Source organism: Larimichthys crocea, chromosome XIII, assembly GCF_000972845.2.
Source record: "Larimichthys crocea isolate SSNF chromosome XIII, L_crocea_2.0, whole genome shotgun sequence".
NCBI classification, from domain to species: domain Eukaryota; kingdom Metazoa; phylum Chordata; class Actinopteri; family Sciaenidae; genus Larimichthys; species Larimichthys crocea.
The window spans coordinates 17915778-17935408 of NC_040023.1; the positions used below are offsets into that span (position 1 = coordinate 17915778).

The following is a 19631-nucleotide window of genomic DNA, read 5'->3' on the forward strand; positions in this document are numbered from 1 at the left end:
AAAAAAAATCTAATTTTCTGTTGAATGTAGGTTGTGTGTTTGAGGAGCATTTCTTTGCTGAAAGTGAAATCTGGGGCCTTTTTTTTTAATGGAGTCGCTACCTCGCCGCCCCTTGAAAACTCGCGTTAATGTAAACGCTGTTTATTTGTATGAAACCCGCAGTACGTTTCCCCGTCAAATTAGCGTCCGTGCGGCATAAAGGTAGATAATCTGCACAACGCACGCAAATGACTGTTTAATTAAGTTTCCGATCGACGCTTATCAATTTTGATATCAACCGGAAGTCGTGTCGACATGTGACAGCTGTGACGCCTCAAGCGCTGGACGATCTTTTTTTTAGTTTTGCACGAATAAACCCTCATTTTGTTACTTCTCCTTTCTGTTTTACGCCTCTCAATAATTCAACGCTGCAGCCGGTCTCTGCTCCCGAGCCAAGCCAGAGATGGCCACCGAGAAGACTGCATACACTCCCGTTGAGGGGGGACCCTCTTCACCGTCGCTCCCCGGACAAAATGTGTTTCCTCCCTCATATGACATGGTTATGTCGGGCCCTGCTCCTGTTGGTTTCCTCGCTCCTAGTGGTTTCTCTCCACCTGGTGGATTCCCTTCTCCTGGAGGATTCGCTGCACCTGGTGGTTTCCTTGCTCCTGGTGGTCTCTCTCAATCTGGAGGACTAGATGCACCTGGTGGTTTCCTTGCTCCTGGTGGTCTCTCTCCATCTGGAGGACTGGATGGACCTGGTGGTTTCCTTGCTCCTGGTGGTCTCCCTCCATCTGGAGGACTGGATGCACCTGGTGGTTTCCCTGCTCCTGGTGGTCTCCCTTTCCCTCCACCGACTGCTTTTGGACCGGGTGCACCTGGAGCTTTTAAAATGCCCATGAACCCTCAAGATGGTTCAGGATATGGCGCCAACCCCTCTTCTTCACCATATTCTCCACCAGGCCCCGGCATTAATGGTAACTTTGGTGGCCAGTAGTTCATGTGGCATGTTTATTTTTAATTATTATGATTATGTGGAATTGTATTTGTGTCATTTAATCAATTTCATGTTTCTGGTTTGTGCCACTGAAGATGGTGTTTACCACAGCGAGGATGATCCACCACCCTTTCACGAGAATCAAGACTTTGATTTTGGGTTAGATAACAAGAGCATAAGAAGGGCTTTCATTCGTAAGGTAAGGAGACATGTGACTGAAGAAGAGGTGTAATAAATTGATTAATGTCTGGATGTATGAGGCCACTGTAGACAGTGTTCCAAATCAACATGTAGGACTGCTTTTTTTTCTGTTTTTTTGGTATAATTGGCTGTAAATAGACATTTTCATTAATGCAATGCAATACTTGTATGTGAATTTGCTGGATTTGTCAACAACATCCATGCCAACTAGTCTATTGTACTACACTACAATATACACTGATAATATTGCAATATGAAATTACATTGGCAGAGGATTTTATTCATATATTTCACTCCGACATAGAGATGACATCACATTGTTGACCACTAGGGCTGCACAGTAATCCTTTTGGTTTAATGATACAAAATGTTTAGATTATTTAATCTGCTCCTACTTCATGTATGAGCTACAGGTATGTGCAGTAGAGCAACATCTTTTTAATGTCAAAATTGTTTTAAAAAGTCCTAGAATATTACATTTATTCTTGATGTCACTTGAAGTTTTTTGATATTTTCTGCTAAAACAAAAAAACCTGATCTCCTTGGTGGAGTTAATCATGTACTTTGATACAACTTCAGATACACGTTTTACTACAGTAGATACTGTTTTTTTTTTTAACATATCCTCTATTTCTACTGTTTTCCTTCAGGTATTCTTGGTGTTGACTGCTCAGCTGATGGTGACATTCGCCTTTGTGGCTGTTTTCACCTTTGTGGATGAAGTCAAGGCGTTTGTCAGGGTGAACATGTGGACCTACCTGGTATCCTACGTGATCTTCTTTGTGTCAGTCTGTGTGATCAGCTGCTGTGGCAGTGTTCGCCGAAGACATCCTTGGAACCTGGTTGCATTGGTAAGCTGGCTCAGACTTTGTTTCCATTATTGGAATGAGAGAGGGGAGGAGTTCCTGTTCAGGAAATACCAAGTTATCTGATCTGAACTACATAATCATTGTGTAGGCCTTGTCGTCTTGGGGGGGAAAAAAAAGTTTATTTTAAGACTTGAATTGCTTGACCCCACACTTATAAGACTTCCTTATTCTTAAACATTTACATGGATTAGATTCACATTGAATCACTGTTATAAGTACAACATTTTCATTTCTAATTTATGCCATTTAAACTGAATTCCAATCAAACATATGCAGCAGTGCTGATGTATTTGTGTGTTTCTTGTTTTCAGTCTGTCTTGACTCTCAGCATGTCCTACATGGTGGGAATGATCGCCAGTTTCCATGACACAGACTCCGTGGTCATGGCGGTGGGCATCACAGCAGTTGTGTGCTTTACAGTGGTCATCTTTTCTCTGCAGGTTTGTATCCGTCACTTGTCCATACGTTATGTACATCAATCATACTGTTAGGTGACCGTAACCTTAATGTCACTCTTTGCTTCTTCTCACAGACCAAGTATGACTTCACCTCCTGTCACGGTGTGCTTTTCGTTTGTTTAATCGTCCTGATCCTCTTCGGCCTCCTCTGCATCTTCATCCGTAACAAGATTCTGCACATTGTGTATGCTGGACTGGGAGCTTTGCTCTTCACCTGCGTAAGTTCTTACACAAATGGTTGTTTACTAGTTTTACTATATATGATGGTTTATGATATCAGTATTGGCGTTGTTAAAAGTCATTTAGAGACTGGTGCATTGAAATTAAGGGTGACTGTGTGAGTAGCATGAAATCTGTTGCTCTGTTCTGTTTTAACAAAGCTATTCACTCCTCTTAAAGGAGTTCTACTGAATCAAGCAGTAGAGAGAGAGACATAGATTAAAGGTTAAATTATCTGATTTAAAAAAGGCCACATCAGCGGTTTGTTTTGTGGCTTATATTCTGTACACCATTTGAAAACCTGCTACCTAAAACGAAACAATAAATGGCACTGATGAGCCATTTTTATAGGATTAGGATAGAATTTTGATGAGAGTTAAAAAGATTACGCTATTCCTGTGGTTTGTATCTCAAATCCCTATTATTAGGATGACCACATACCCACAACATCCATGATTAAATTCTGAGCTAGTAAGGCCTTTGTTGCATGTCCTATTTCTCGCTACATCTCCTGTCTCTATCAGCTATAAACGTCATCATTGTACTGGGATGTAAGGCTGAAATGTCAGTGGCGATACCTTGAAAACCTGAACAAAAAAAAAACCCACTAGAGCTGAAATTTGTGTGTGTTTTTGATGGTGTGTATGTGTGTCTGTGGAACTCACAACATGTTTATTATTTTTTTTCTTCTTTAAAAAAGAAAAGAAAAAAAAAAGAGGAAATGGTTAACCCATTGTGAATTTCTTCTCTTACAGTTCTTGGCGGTCGACACACAGCTGCTGCTTGGCAACAAGGAACTGGCCCTGAGTCCAGAGGAATATGTGTTTGCTGCTCTGAACCTGTACACAGATATCATCAACATCTTTCTCTATATTCTTGCTATCATTGGGAGAGCAAGGGGGAGCTGAGCAGGAGGAACAACAGATGGAAATTCTAACAGAGAATTGTTTTAAGTTCATGTCTAGAAGTGGATTCACGTAATCTTTATTTGTGTCTTGTAGTGTGCACCAATCACGTAGTTGAGACATTTTTTTTTGTTCCCTTCACCCAGTGTAAATGTTATTTTTATGATTAGTATAAGTAGATAATCTATGTTGTAGTGTGGGGGTTCATTAATAAGTTTTCTGATGTGCAAAACCTGTTATTTTGGTTCAGAAATCTTGCAGTACAGAAAGATTAAACTGTAAATATTGGACAAATTCTGACAGGGCTTTCAACTGTGCCTCAGTCTCCTTCATCAGTTGTCATGGAGATTCATCTGTTGACGTAGTTGTGATTTGATCCACTGCACGTTTAGGACTTCTCGGCTTCTTTAGCGGTTGCAGTTAAACCTCTGGAAGAAGCTGGTAAGTGGACCATGAGTTTATCATTTCCTGGATTGAGATTTAACTTTATTGCCTGACTTATAAACTAGCAGTGATGAGAAGAGCAAAACAGTGCAGTGCTTGGAATCTTAACCATTGCTGATTCAGTCACTGTGACAACTGAACAAACTACATCATGGTGAAGACAGATATGGCTGAAAGCCCTAGATTTAGCTAGTAAGTGGGAAGTTGGAATTTTAGTCTATAAACTATCATTTCAAAGGTTACAACCTACTGCTTAAATATATATAAAAAAAACTTTTATAAAACTGATCTCTGTCCTTTTTGTTTAAGGTGAAACAACTCTGACAGAATCCCACCAGAGAATTTTGCTTTGTTGTGATTTGATTTGTAATTCTGTGGCTGTCCAGACAGTTTTTGGGTGTTTGTGACACAGCTATGAAACTGGGAGCCCTATAATGGACCTGGAGGAAACCGTTTTCACCTTGCAGTCTAAATGTGAACAGCTATGGCAGGAAAATAATCAGTTGAAGGCGATGCTGGGGGTAGTCAGAGAAAATCAAGACCTGAAAGCCAGGATGCAGAGCTTCAGTCATGACACTCTGATGGATCCAACAGGTATTTTAAATTATTTTTTTTAGTGCCACTAGATGGCACCCAGGGTGTAGTTCAGAGTTGTTATAGCAACGGTAAAGATAATATAATTGACTGTAAAGCTGAAGGCTGGTTTTTGTTTTTTAATATTTGCATTGTATGCCTATACATGCAGCAAAATGTAAGCGTGTACAAGTATAGACCATTGTAGTTTTTCAAACAAAAACATTCATATAACAGATCCATGCTGTTTCCTAGTATTGCAATTCCAAAAAAAATGTTTTTATATTATACTCTGACACATAAAAGTAAATCTTGAAATTTTTGTCTTGATTTCAGTGTGTTCGGTGTTCAGTTATCTTTGTAATGACATATTTCAACAAAAATCTTTAAACAGATTTTAAAAAATACTTTGTTTATAATAATACCTTTTAGGAATAGTTACAATAAAGGGAAACGTCACTTTCTATACCCTTTTGTTGTATACCATAACCTTCATCTCCTGAATATATCTCTAAAACTTGAGGGTAAATTTAGAATTCTATAAATAACAGACGTATTAATGATTCTTCTTCTTTTCTTGCAAATCAAACAACTATTATCAATGTTAATAAGTCTTCCAGTTTACATATATTAAGTGACATTTGGTTAAAAAATGCTATTAATATATTTAATTAGTTACCTGATTAAAGGTATGTTCCTGATCCTCAGGATCCTCTGTTCCTTCAGATTTTAACCTTTGACATAAGAACATACAAACCCCTTGACTGAGGATCTTTAGCTATAACAAGGCAAACATACACTACTCAGAAAAAGATAGGGATATTTGGCTTTTGGATGAAATTTCAGAATGCACTTAAAATGCACTATAACCTTTACAGGTGAACTCAATTTGACCTTCTCTAAACCTTTTGAATGCACATGTCCAACTGTTCAATGTTTCAGTACTTACTGGATAACATGCTGTACTCTAACAAGGTGATTAACCGCAAAAAACGCACACGTGTCTGATCCATGAATCAGCCCCTAAATCGACCTCTGGTTCAATTCAGTTTGTATTTAAACAGCAGTCTTCGTCATGCTGTTCACATTTTGACATCATGAGACCAAGACAACACCTAACAATCGATCAACAGTACCTGAGCAGTGTGAGGCTTCAAATAGGATGTACTCAGAGGGAAGTTGCCACTGAGCTGAGAGTGTCACAGAGTGTCATTAGCAGGTTGCAGTTGCAGTCATTAAAATTTTTTTGTTGTGGTATACCCACCAACCGTTGTTTGAGATAAAGACATCCCTAACTATTTGTGAGTAGTGTATGTAAATTCCCTGTGTCTTAAAAGTATCAAGTTAAGTCAAATCAGCCCTTTTCAGCCCTACTCTGTCTCCCATATCCACTCTGCTTATCATTATTGATAAATGACCACATCTTCACTTTGTTTTCACCAGTGTCCTCACCTTCAGGAAGAAATGGATCCAGTCTGTGGCAAAACACCTTTAGTGAGAAACAATTCAGAGAAAACATGCAACAAACCAGATTCAAACATGAACACCGAACCTCATCCCCCATCAACTTTAGGTCTTTCTTGCAAACCTCTATGCACACTGACCCAAGTGAGCTTCAAAGCTTCCAGGCTGATATTCCTCCGAAGGTCAAAGGTGAGTGATGTCTGACATGCAGAGTTACTTTGAGCAGTGACAATGCTGCAGATATGTATTTACTTCAATAATTTCATTGCAGCTCCAGACAGGCTGCTAGGAGAGATTGCCTACCAACTGGACAGGAGGATTCTGTCCCACATCTTCCAGGGCCATAAGAGGCTTTATGGTTTCACACTGCTCAATATACCAGACAAGATCATAGAGGTTAGGACTAATGTTTATTTGTCACTGGACAGATAAAAGCCAGGGCAAAGCTTCAACTGTAACTTCTCATATTATCAATCCCTTTAAGAAAAACGTGTTGACTATAACACCCCACTTATATGACTCAGAATGAAGTCTTCCTTCTTCTCCTGAAGGTAAGCCAACAACCGCTGACAGGGAAGGTAGATGAAGGTTATCGGCTTCATCTCTCTCAGAGGTATGATGAACTCATGGAGAGGTTGAACAAGCTTGGATATAAGGCAACACTTCACCCTCAGTTCAGTGAATTTATTGTCAACACATACGGGATCCTGAAGGAGAGGCCTGGTGAAAACAGCACACAGGAAATGGACTACAATAATCCAGAATATCTCGGGAGGCTGATAATGACCACAGCACCAAGAAAACTTCAGAAGGACCTGCTACTCATGCTCACCTGCCTCTGCAACATGGCAGAGATTGATAGGAAACCTCTTCTTCTCTGGTAGACCTGATTGTATCCAAAGAGTGAACAACTGGATAAATAAATACCCTGTTGTGTATTTGCTTATTCATTTACAGGGCACTTTGTATACATGGTGAAACTGAACAGCTATCTTTATTAAAGAAAACTGATTTCATATACAACTTTTTTGTTTTATTTCAACCAATATTCCATCATATGCTGGGGCAGTATAATTTCTGTGAAGGAAATAATCAGTTAAACATACTGAACAATGATTGAGAGATTGTAGTCCTTCATGTGGAGATATAGAAGTGATAAGTTATGTGCTTAGGGTTGGCGTAATATCACTTGAGGGACTAAAAGCTTTCATCAGGAGTTCGTTATCCTTCCTGTTTGCTCACTGCAATATTTAATATCTTCAGCGGATGAACTGATCTTTATTACTCATTCACTTACTGTGCAGAAACCTGAGTCTAGATATGCTAGACTATAGCTTGCTACCACAAATTGCCTGTATATGTATCTATACACATATATACATATATGTTTATATGTATATATGATAAGATAATAGAGAATTGAGATATGCTTATACATAAGAAATATAAAGAAAAAAGATATACTTGAAACTGAAAAAAATTAAAATAGCAAACAAAATAGGTTATATACACTATATACATACATGTATATGTATAATAAACATGTATATTAACAAGTACAGCGTATATATTCTTTATCAATGTTGTGTTTCATCAGATTCATTTTGATAAAACACTAGATTCATTCAGATTATTATCAATCACTTGGTTAGAGTAAACACACTGTAGAGTTAAACTACATGTATGAGTACAGTGAGTCAGATACACACCCTTCTGTAATCTGATACAAACACGGACAATTACTTTTGCATTTGTTGCACTTTATTTAATGTTAATTTGTTCTTGTTTAACATAACCTGGAGTTTTATTTACTTTTTTTTTAAGTATTTCTGACTCTGATGATTTGGAGGTCGTCTCAGGTAAGGTCACGTGCCAGACGAGCCCGACACCATGACAACAGCAGCGGGGCGTGGCCTAATAATGCCAGCCGCTAACAGCAGGGTGGGTTTATGATCGGGGACCTACTTTACGCAACTGGTTCTGTGTTTCAACACAGAAATCAGACAGTTCCTCTGAACATGGGCCAACATAATAAATAAATGTAATACAATAAACGCATTAGCGGGTCGCTCGCTGTATGTCTTCATCAGACGGACTGTCCCAGTTTTCGTGTTAAGGTAAGACCATCTGGGCTGCCACGTTAGCGTTTTAAGCTAGCTGCGCAACAGGACAGGTGTCCGCTTTAATTTGTGATAACTGAGATGTTAAGAGCTTATGTTAGACGTGAGACTTGGACATACACGTACTGTTGTGATGCAGCGACGATATACGGTCATTCTCGAAACGTTAATTGAGATTTGAAAGTAGAGTTGAATCATTTTATTAGAATGAAACTGTTAGCTTAGCATACCTGCATTTGTAGATACCTAACCTACCTGTATCAGGTGACGGAGCAGACGAGCTCACATGCCCGGACTAGTAAAAGAGACTACGCGGCTGTTGAGGCTAGTGTAGCCTGCTTTGAATGGGGTCTTTGTATTATCGAGTGTTTTTGGACTTTCTGTGAATGAATGAGTCGTATCTTGTCCACCTGTCAGAGCCCAAAGTCTGCAAAGGGATTGAGCTCTTGAATGCAGAACATTAAAGTTAAAGGGGAAGTCAATGCTGAAAGAGTGTTTACATAATGCTCTGATTTTTCACAGTAAAAAATAATAAATGTATGTATACATTAGGGATATATTTCAGGTATTATTTTTGTATTAAAATGTATTGGTGTTAGGATTATGTGTTTGTGTTTGACACACCCATTTACTTAAGATTTTAGATTGAATCTGTAAGTGCACACAAAGGTGTGGTGTGAACGCAGGCAGTGGTTTGCAACACTGTGCACATCTTAACTGCTGCATTACAGGTTTGCTGTTTACACCCTGTTTTTCTCGTTGCCTTCTTAGAAGCGATCATAACACGTCGCTGCATAGCGTTCAGCTCAGCACAGATGTCAGTTGCTCAACTGCACGTACGGGCGTGTGAGAAGATAAGCAGGTCATTCCGGAGAAACCCGCAGTATCAATGTTTATTACAACATTATTCTCTTCTTCTTTCCTTAGTGTCCCTGGAACCTATGGAGGGGAGACTTGCACAAGGATGAGGCTAGAACGGGAAGTCCTGATGTTGTTTATCCTTATTGTTGTGTAGAGAGGCGGCAGAGGCATGGCCTTGCGGGCATCTCCATTTCCTAATGGGTTTGTTGCAGGCATCCATGCTGTTGGATGGGCATTCATCCTGCCTTGCTTCTGGTTTCTTGATCGCCTCATTTCTGTGTGCAAAACCACCACCTTGGAGCGATCCCAGCGACTGGAGCAGGAATGCTACCTCCACCCACTCAAGGTCTTCTTCGGCTCCATTATCTTCTTCATTCTTTTTCTCATTGCAGCGCCCTTTGCCTTCTTGGGCTTTCTGCTATGGGCACCTCTTCAGGCCTGCCGAAGGCCCTTCAGCTACCATAGAGAGACACCGTCCTCACCAGAGATGGAGACACACACGGGCTTTGAGCTGGTAGGAAAGGCATCATTTGGATTTGCCACAGCCAACCTGTGTCTGTTGCCTGACAGCTTGGCTCGCTTCAACAACCTGGGGCACACCCAGCGCAGGGCTACTGCCATTGGTCGGCGTATTGTGCAGGGTGTGTGTCGACCCCATATCCGCATCTTTGTTGACTCCCCCAGCAGCTGTGGGACTCTCAGCCCCTCCAACAGCATACTCCCCACAGGTCACCCATGTACATATGGGGCTACTGACAAACAGGATCACCATTCAGACTCAGCTGAAGTTTCAATCCCAAATTCCAATAGTCATGTAGTTTGTGTACCCTGTAATGACACAGAAGAGCCTTCGACTGAGGCACCTACTCCTGTTTTAAACTCAAATCAGAACTCCAACCAGGAAGGCCGAGCAGGTCACCGGACTGCTCCCCGAGTGTTACTCTCCCAGGGTCTTCGCCAGGAGGATAATGTACCCTGGGAAGTGTCATCACTGTTTCCCGCCAACGTGGACATACTATGCCTAGAAGAGGTGTTTGATAAGAGAGCAGCACAGAAGCTCACCCAATTACTAAGACCCGTTTTTGGACACATACTGTATGACGTTGGTGTGTATGCCTGCCAGCCGCCATGTGGATGTTCCTCTTTCAAGTTCTTCAACAGTGGCCTCTTCCTAGCCAGCCGATTCCCTGTGCTCGAGGCCCAGTACCGCTGCTTTCCCAACAGCCGCGGGGAAGATGCACTTGCTGCCAAGGGCCTCCTTTCTGCTAAGGTAGCTTGCGTAATATCATCTATGAAGCTGCTATCAGTTTTTGGCAATTGTTTTTCTTGTGTTTCACAATCCATATGAATTACTCTACGCTTTTGTCACAGTATGAAAACAGCGGAAGTATTATGTATCGATGTTTTTGGACATTTTCAGGTGCTAATCGGGCAGAATAAGAATCAGAAGAGAGTGGTTGGCTATTTTAACTGCACACATCTTCATGCACCAGAGGGCAAGTTAAAATCTCAGATTTTTCTGTTTCTTCGCTAATTAACAAATTTTCCTTTTTAAGAAAACAAAGAGAAGCAAAGTCTGTGACAATTGGTTTATACTTTCTGTTTCATCAGGTGAAGGGGAAATTCGCTGTGAGCAGTTGAACATGGTCACTAAGTGGACTGGCGATTTTCAAGCTGCTAATAAACAGCCCAACGAGGACGTTGTTTTTGATGTGCTCTGTGGAGATTTCAACTTTGACAATTGCTCACCTGGTATGCCTATTTTTATTTATTTTTGCTCTATTACTATATCATTTATTTGTTTTTCTCAAAACGTATACTAGTCATAAAGGTGTTTTTTTTAAGGATTTATGCATGTTTTTCTATTCGTGTAGATGACAACCTGGAGCAGAATCACTGTTTGTTTGAGGAATACAGAGATCCTTGCAGGGCAGGGCCTAGACAAGAGAAGCCGTGGGTCATTGGTACGAACAATTTTATACCATTAGAGTGCAGCAAATACTACATACAGACAAGAAAAATTATGATGACATTTTGTTGGGTTTGCATCTAAAGGTACTCTGCTGGAGCAGCCCACGTTGTACGAAGATGACGTTAACACCCCAGAAAAGCTACAAAGGTACACTCAGTTCTTCTTTCTTAAGCTTGTGATGATGTGATATGACCAGAACCTGATTTTGAGGATCAACTCTGTTTTGTCTGTGTAGAACTTTGGAGAGAGAGGAGCTGAGGAAGCGGTACATTTCCCCTCCTGTTCCTGTAGAGGGCATCCCATTGGTTTACCCTGAGAATGGGGAACCGTGGATCGGACGGCGGATTGACTACATCCTGTACCGTGAAAGCTCCATTTCAAAGCACTGCCAAACAGTATGTGCCCCTGTGTATTTTTACTGTTTACTCTACTCAGTCTTCAGCTTCTCCTTGAAGTTACTTTTAGATAAGACAAATAATTCTGGAAACATTTGCATATGGACTAACAGTCAGATCTTATAGAAAAAGTTATTCACATTAAGAAGCATAAAGAATCCTTTAAATCCACATGCTCTCTTTGTCTCCTCCAGGAAATAGAAGAGATGACTTTTATAACTCAGCTGGCTGGCCTTACGGACCATATTCCTGTGGGCTTGAGACTGAATGTAACGCTGGACTCTGACCGTGCTGAAGAATGAGGATTAAAAACTGAACACAGCGTCACTTTCAAACAAAAGAACAAAATATACAAAAATGTACATTTCTCTGATCTACAAGGGCACAACAATGTTTTCATTACATACTTGAATTTGTAATTTTCCAAATAATGTGTGTACTGACCAATGAGATTATATTTCAGGAATTTATGGATTTATGAAAAAATTTGCAATGTTTATAATTTTACACATTAAAGCATGTTTAAGACGGATGTATTGATTTTGTAAAAGAATATATTTGTAGGAATTTTGAACATTTTTCCTACAGAAATAAATGTAAAGAATACATTTTAATAGAGCGTCTCTTGCTTTTTTGTCTGCGCGTTACATAATTTGACCGTGTCTATTGACAATAACACAGCATACAACATGAAACATTACAGCCATGATGTCAATTCGTTGTCTCATAAACTAAGATTGAGCTGAGACAATTGCTTCTCAGAGGGACGATATACAAAGCAGGATGAGTACGATTGGCCCGATGACTTGATTGAATGAAATATCCTGAGACCTTTTATTATTAGCAGATGCATTAATGAAGATTAAAGATTTAAAAAAATTAAAATGTTTGAGGTTTTGTTTCATTAAGTCTTGATCTCAGGACAATATATAATGCTGCTTTTACAAAATCATCAGAGTTGTGAGGTCAATACACTTTGTGGCCTATAGGAGGTGCTCTTCTTGAATAATAGGCCCTGAAACCGACGACGTACGAGCCAATCACAAGACAAGGACGAGAATCTCTTCCTGTTTTTAGCCCTCAAAGCACTCGTGGATAGCATCGTTGTGTTTCTGTGTCAGAAAGAGTAATGTATATTCTCAGACACTGTAAGAGACTGCTGACACCAGTCTTTGAAAGCAGAGTTTTACTTCAACAGGCTGGTGTTTCTAGAAGCGTCTGTTCCGTCTCCAAAGCTTGTTCACCTTTTGTGTCCTCATGTCAGCACCGGCTACACGCATGCAGCAGCCACTTAGACACAAACAGACTTTACTCAGTGTGCAATGAAGGCAGTGATTCACAGAGCAGCGCTGGACTGTTTCAAGAGGACTCACACCAGATGGACAGTCAGAGTAAGTAGGACTTAATAAAACTATATATTACTATAGACAGACTACGTCTGATTTTATAATCGATTCATATTTATGTCATTTTTAATTATAAGTGCAGATTGTTGTGATCACATGGTTCATTTTCGTGTCTTACATTGTGGTAAATTATGAGTTGAAACGTTGATCGGAGAAATTGCTGCCAGAAAATGACATGTTTATATTTGGTCAACTGTTAAATACTTGTTTGATAATTAACAGATTTTTTTTTTTTTTAAGACCAAATGTCATAAAAATGTTATTTTATCATTTTAAATGTGAAAATTTGCTGCTTTTCTTTTCCATAACTGAAAATCTTTGCTTTGACAAAACGAGATATTTGAATACATGTCCTNGGTAGACATCTTTAATCGTTTTCTGATATTTAATAGTCAAAATTAAATAATTTTAAAGATTAATCTGCCAATTATCTTTCTATGCATCCATACTAAATAGTTTGCAGCAAGCAACTAAATTTAATTCAAATATTTTTGTTTGTGAACAAAGGTGCTGCAACTAACAAGTGTTTTTTTTATTATTGATTAATCTGTTGATTATCTTCCAGATTAATAAATGTCAGAAAATACTGCAAAATACCCATCAAATAGTTTGTTGTCTCCAACCAACAGTCCAAAAATATTTGGTTTAAAACTATCAATTGATTTAACAAAACAGATGCGGTGAAGTGATTAATCAAACAGTTGTTTTTGATTTAGGAATTGTAACCGGGTTCTCTGATGTTATGCAGACTGGATGAGTCACCCTGCATTGCTTTAATTATTGTACGGGACTGTATTTCTATGTTTCAGCACAAAGCACCATGCAACGAGTTGAAAAACGAACAACATTATATTGTTTCATGCACATGCTGTTAAGTCACGCTTGTGTTTCACCCTTGTTTTCTCCAGGATCCTCGGAGACATTCTCTCTTGATGTGCTCGTGTCTCTACTACGTCAGGAAAATGCAGTGGACATCTGTGTGATTAAAGTGCCAGAGCAGATCAAATACACTGAGTACTTCATTGTTGTCAGCGGTGTATCAGTGAGACACCTCCGTGCAATGGCACTTTATGCCGTCAAAGTGGTAACTAACATGCATTTTCTCATTGTTAAATGACAGTACAAGTATGACTTGTGTTTGTTTTTAAAGCTAACACAAAGGATGATTTTCCTCTAGTACAAGTTTCTGAAGAAAGCTGGAGAACCGAACGTCAAGATTGAAGGGAAGGATGCAGAGGACTGGATGTGTATTGACTTTGGTATGTTTCTAATATCATGTAAATGTAGACTGATGTTTGTCAGTAGAGTTATAAGTTGCACTCACTTTCCTGCTTCTTTCTCTGTTTCAGGGAATATGGTTGTTCATTTCATGCTACCAGAGACCAGAGACATTTATGAACTGGAGAAACTCTGGACTCTCCGCACCTATGATGAGCAGCTGAAGAACATCCCTGCTGAGATACTACCAGAGGACTTCATATATAATGCTGAAGATACAAAGTGAAACCATAAGACAAATCATAAGTTGTCCACGGACATCATATTGATAAATTGTATATGCCTTCATAGTTGACCTTTTTTTTAGAGGGTATCGGATGGCATTTGTAAAATAACCATTTATGTTTGGATGATTTTTGAGTCTGCTGCAGTAAATATGTATGTTTTAACATTCTGATGGTTAAAAATAAATTATTTTATTATCATTCTAGATATCTTGGAATTATTCTCTAATATTTTATTGTGACAGGGATTTTGCACACTTACTGCAAAGTAAATATCTGAACAAGATGAATTTTAGTTGTGTACAGTCTTTTAAGTATTTCAGTTAATACTCGTACTTTGAAAACATTTTCTGTCTGCATTGACCAGTAGCTAAACAAGTATTTAAATCCTGAGTAAAATTCTTGCATTCAGATTTCAAGAAGTTAATTGTGTGTAATTACTAAAAGTACAAAGAATGGTCCCTTTCTCTTTGGGACTGACATCTTAAATACATTTACCTAAAATGCTGTGGAGACATGAATTCTCAAAAAGAAATATAAAAGAAAGTACTTGAACTTCAAAGTTGTGCTGAAGCACATTATAATGCACTTTCTGACCTTCCACCTACGGTTCCCATTCAAGTAGTTTGTTGTCTGCAAAGAGCAAGTTATAGGAACATTTCTCTAAAAGAAATTATTACGTGAGGTCAAACAAGCCATTCCACTTGAAGCTTTCAACCAAACAAACCAATTGCTCCAAGAAAAGAGTTGTCATGACGTGCATTCACTCAGCGCTTTCGTGTGAATTTCAGTGACTTGGTAAACACACATGTAGATTGGCCAGCACAACTCGAAGCACTTGTACAGTCTTTGGCAAATAATCAGCATCTAGGATACCATGCTGTATTCTGCTGTCTATTCTAAAACATGTACTGCATGTCCTGACTGCATTATGAAAGAGGTGTGTGAACATTTTCAGATTTTACATGAGTGTGGTGTGAAGTTTCTGTCATGACATTACAATGAAATATACTGAGAACTTATCATTTGAAGATTTAGAAAGTTCAGTTTCTTAAGCTCCAGATAACTGCTTTTTTGTATCCGAGCCTCGAGGTAGGACCAAACACAGTTAAAAAGATAACTCACACACACACACGCACAGACAATACCCTCATAACATCCTAGCAAGTGACCACTCTGCTCCATTGACTTGTAAGTCATGCTGAATCAGAACATTAGCTAAATGTAAAAATGTAATGAAGCAGGAGATGCCTACACTGAGCCTTACAGGACTTAGCATTTGACTGTTTTTGTATCTTGTGGTTGTGTTGTTTGTAGTTATGTGCTCTGAAAATGAATGAATTGTGAATCTTAACAGGTTCACATAACTTTCCTTTTTACACCCAGTAAAACCCAATTAAATTACAACTTTGTGGACTTTAAATTGTTGATCTTACAGACTGTCAAATAACTATTACAAACTGCACTATTTGGATGTTATTTAGAGATTAATGGTGGCCCGTGTAAGACTACAAAATCAATTAATGCAATCCTTAATTTTGCACCTTGTGTGTCACAAACAAGGTTGAACCTACTGCTTCCAAGTGGATTCACAAAATTACACTAGAGGGAAAACTGAAACGAGTGAAAGGAAAAAGATTAGTTCTGTGTTCGACTCCAAAGTTGCTCTTGTGGCTAATGTTCTCATTACCCACTGTTGTGTAGTCATTAGTGGCCATGGTGTTAATATACTGGAGGGGAGATTGTGAATAAAAGGGAGATTAGTCATCTTTTGAAAACAGCAATAACAGTCTCTGACTTGCACAGCTAATTCAGTGCAGTATATTGTAACACAAGTGTTATGTTATAAATGTTAACATACAATGTAAAGCTTATTATACTTTATTAGCACACATAATTTTGACAGTGTATGTGCATGGCAACCATGCATTGCACAGAGAGGAGCAGCTTAATTGGTGGCGGATTTATACCCCTTGGTAGGCAATTGGATGCATATAAATAATTTAACTCTACAATCCTTGACTAAGACTTTCAGCTTCAACCTGCCTAAAGCCCATCTACCCTCTATGCTGTTACCATTCGTATATTATATTTGCATTCTAGAAACAAGTAGCAGAAGTGAGTATTTTGGTTCTTTGATACCATGTCTTCTCTCAGTAGAGGGTGTTCATTATGAGTATTACCAGAGACATCAGACATGACACTTAAAGGACTCTTTATCCACCTGGTCCTGATTTGTAGTTCAATCAGGCATTTATTACTGACAACTCTCCATACAGCACCTCCATTATTTCAGAAATAAAGGTGATGAATGGTTCTGACCAGTATATAATAATAACATATAATTACATATCTTTTGTTTTTGTTGTTGCAAACATGGAAACTGCTGCTGTGGAGGAACAGAGAAAGAATATTTCAGCTTTCACGAAATTTTGGAGCATTCATGTTAACAGATTTATAGATAGGTTGGGAGTAAAGAAAATCATTCTTTGTTGTGTGGTGTCTAATGAAATCATTGTATTCAAATGTTTTCTTGCTGAAAGTTCTGGCATAAAACATCTAGATGGTTGGTGTGTAACCGAAAGGTTTTTAGTTTGTGCGTACCTTTCCTGAAAAGACTCTGGAGTGGAGTTCTCATATGACTGTCACAGGAAACAACTAGTACCAATCTACTGTCAAATTTCAGTAGAGTGCTCTTCAAAGAAAATGGTTGCCATTAAAGTCATCTTACCATTTAGGCTCTGAAAGCTTTTTGTGCCTTCTATCAAGTGGAATTGAAAATGTATGGGTTTGTACGATTTACTGCCCTTTTTGTAGGATTTGGTGTAATTTGGAAATATGCTTGCTGGTACGGCCAAAATGGTGTAGTCACTGCCTTAAGACAAATGTGTGTCAAGCAGTAGTGTTTAAAGTGGAGTTATTGTGCTTTGCATTCACGTAGACATGAGAAGCAATCCTAAGAGAATCAATGGAATTACATCTACACCATTTGTTAATAAGTTTGAGACTTTAGAAGCAAGTTTGTCCTTCAAGTCTTCAACAAGTAAGTATTATTAATATATACCAAGGCCCTGCAGAAGAGGCCACTTTTATCATCACGTAATAAAAATTACTATAGCTGTGCTTTCTGTTACTTCCAACAGTTGGATTATAAACCAGATTATTTATGCATAATTAAATTAATGGATGTTTTTGTTTCTTGATGAAGACCCCCCTCTGCATTTCTCTATAAACCGAAACGTTATCTTTCCAAACACCTGGGGAAGCTTAACGTATTTCAACTTAATGTGAAAACAACAGACCATCATAAGCCATTTGAAGCTACACATCATCAGTTTTATTGAGACTTGTCTTGCTGCTTGTGACTCTTAAGTGGACTCTCTAAATTCATAAAGGTTTGTCTCTGCTTGTGCCAGTACTTTAACATCATCATTCCACATATACACTCTACAATAATTAAAGTTTCTCTTTGGACAAAAGTATACTCTTTTCATCCTAGTGGACTTAATGTACCATGGAAACAAGGACATTTAAATTAACTACATTATACACTGATATGAATCAATTATGTGTGCCTGTGTCAGTTTTAATTAAACTCAAGGTTTTCTGCAAGAGTTGAAAAACACAAATTTCATTTCTAATGTAATTCAAGATTTATTAAATCCTCAAAGCACGCATTAACTTTGTAATGTAGTTAAAAAAGTAAATCTACATAAAAAAATTTAGAGAACAGGTATCTGCTAAGTCAAATACCTAATATTTTAATGAATCTAATGCTGTGGATGCTGTAGATCTAATTGGTCATAATCTAATTGACTAGCTCAATGTCTAGACTTTCAGAAAATACAAAACTAATGAGGCAGTAGATATTTCTCAGGAGTACCCTAAAAATGAGAGAAATCACCCTCCCTCCCCATCTGAGACAAACTCTATAAAACACGGGCAATGTTGGGAATCTGTGAGAGCTGCTTGAACAGCAAGAAAACAGACGACAGCAGTATTTTCAAGTGTTACATCATAATGTAAGCAAAGTTTTTATTTGTCACCTTTTAACCTAAAGGCACACTTCTGACTGAAAGTCTGCAAGTAATATTGGATCTAGCAGATTTTATGGTGGACTATCAATCCGATATGGAGTTCTTATTTCTGAATTTTGGCATCATGACATTGTTGGCTGATTTTTGTATTATGCATTTTGACTGCTAATTTTCCCTGTGATCCAGGATTCGCTACAGCACTGTGATGTCGCTGACTATTCTGGCTCTCTGCCTGCTGGCTTGTATTCACTCTGGCATAAACGCATATCCAGCCAAGCCTGCCGGTCCCCGCCAAGGTGCACCGCCTGAGGAGCTTGCCAAATATTATTCTGCACTAAGACACTACATCAATCTCATTACAAGACAGAGGTTAGTTCTTGAACTTCTATAAAATGCCGTAGGTTCAGAAAATCGTGAAAGTACATGCAATGAAGTATATTGTTTCTTGTGACTCTTTGTGATGTGCAGGTATGGAAAAAGAGACACCCCAGATACAGTATTTTCAGATGTGTTGATGAGAGAGAGCACTGAGAGTATTCCAGGATCAAACTATGTCAGGTAAATTATTTTTAAGTGCTACGTTGCCTTTTGTATATTTTGTAAAGCTTTTTTGATTTTACTCATTTGTGTTAGCTGCATCAATTTTACCCAATTTATAGTACTGCATGACAAAATATGTATAATAAGATACCCAAAAAAAATTAAAATACAAATTGCATACACTTTAGTTCTAATTCAATTCAACAGCCATACTTTTTTTGTAAAGCTGATAATGTTGCCAAAGACATGTTGATATATAAGATTGTGGTATTTAATTTTAAAGATATGTTTCTGATGTACTTCCTTGTTTATGTGAAAAGGAGAACATCCTTTACAGGTTTTAATATTTGCCAGAAACACATTCTTGCTTTATTTGTAACTTCCTCATGTTTGCAGGTATGATGAGCTGCCACTGTGGTGATGCTGCTGAGCTGTCATATCACACCCAGGCTGGCTTTATCACAAAACTGCTGCCGTTTCTGTTACTGACATGTAATGAATTTGTGCTGTGTGAAATAAACATTGAGTAATGCAAACACTTTGGTCTGTAATGTTGACACTACTTCTAAAACACATTTTATGCCTGCCTATCTACATTGTGTATGCTGAACAATGGCTTATGTGTGTCATGCACTGATAGAGTAACAGTGCTCTCTACTGGTGGAGGAGCATCTAAACATTTTAAGAAT

At 38.5% G+C, this 19631-nt stretch overlaps 5 protein-coding genes across 5 annotated transcripts in view; all 5 read left to right on the top strand.

Annotated features, from left to right (window-relative positions):
* grinab (glutamate receptor, ionotropic, N-methyl D-aspartate-associated protein 1b (glutamate binding)) overlaps positions 1 to 4356 on the top strand; it is a 4744-nt gene extending 388 nt beyond the window's left edge. The window contains exons 2-7 of the mRNA XM_010756936.3: positions 414 to 956; positions 1072 to 1175; positions 1828 to 2028; positions 2358 to 2486; positions 2579 to 2722; positions 3479 to 4356. Coding sequence (XP_010755238.1) covers positions 443 to 956; positions 1072 to 1175; positions 1828 to 2028; positions 2358 to 2486; positions 2579 to 2722; positions 3479 to 3631 — 1245 coding nt within the window. The 5' untranslated portion in view covers positions 414 to 442 and the 3' untranslated portion in view covers positions 3632 to 4356. The remainder of the gene's footprint in view (positions 1 to 413; positions 957 to 1071; positions 1176 to 1827; positions 2029 to 2357; positions 2487 to 2578; positions 2723 to 3478) is intronic.
* On the top strand, positions 3930 to 7047 carry LOC104940350 (speriolin-like protein). Its single transcript, XM_019255165.2, has 5 exons — positions 3930 to 4069; positions 4459 to 4666; positions 6089 to 6298; positions 6381 to 6505; positions 6661 to 7047. The coding sequence occupies exons 2-5, from the start codon at positions 4507 to 4509 to the stop codon at positions 6991 to 6993; spliced, it is 828 nt and encodes a 275-aa protein (XP_019110710.2). The 5' UTR covers positions 3930 to 4069; positions 4459 to 4506; the 3' UTR covers positions 6994 to 7047.
* A 970-nt stretch (positions 7048 to 8017) lies between these two features.
* smpd5 (sphingomyelin phosphodiesterase 5) lies at positions 8018 to 12071 on the top strand. Its single transcript, XM_019255116.2, has 8 exons — positions 8018 to 8226; positions 9157 to 10360; positions 10511 to 10586; positions 10702 to 10842; positions 10965 to 11054; positions 11146 to 11209; positions 11298 to 11457; positions 11652 to 12071. The coding sequence occupies exons 2-8, from the start codon at positions 9260 to 9262 to the stop codon at positions 11757 to 11759; spliced, it is 1740 nt and encodes a 579-aa protein (XP_019110661.2). The 5' UTR covers positions 8018 to 8226; positions 9157 to 9259; the 3' UTR covers positions 11760 to 12071.
* Positions 12072 to 12504: 433 nt separating this feature from the next.
* malsu1 (mitochondrial assembly of ribosomal large subunit 1) lies at positions 12505 to 14571 on the top strand. Its single transcript, XM_019255138.2, has 4 exons — positions 12505 to 12848; positions 13772 to 13947; positions 14041 to 14122; positions 14213 to 14571. The coding sequence occupies exons 1-4, from the start codon at positions 12587 to 12589 to the stop codon at positions 14365 to 14367; spliced, it is 675 nt and encodes a 224-aa protein (XP_019110683.2). The 5' UTR covers positions 12505 to 12586; the 3' UTR covers positions 14368 to 14571.
* Positions 14572 to 18320: 3749 nt separating this feature from the next.
* Positions 18321 to 19539, top strand: LOC109141255 (peptide YY-like). The gene is made up of 4 exons (XM_019270877.2): positions 18321 to 18387; positions 18589 to 18771; positions 18871 to 18960; positions 19339 to 19539. Coding segments are annotated over exons 1-4 (300 nt in total). The 5' UTR covers positions 18321 to 18385; the 3' UTR covers positions 19364 to 19539.
* Positions 19540 to 19631: the final 92 nt, after the last annotated feature.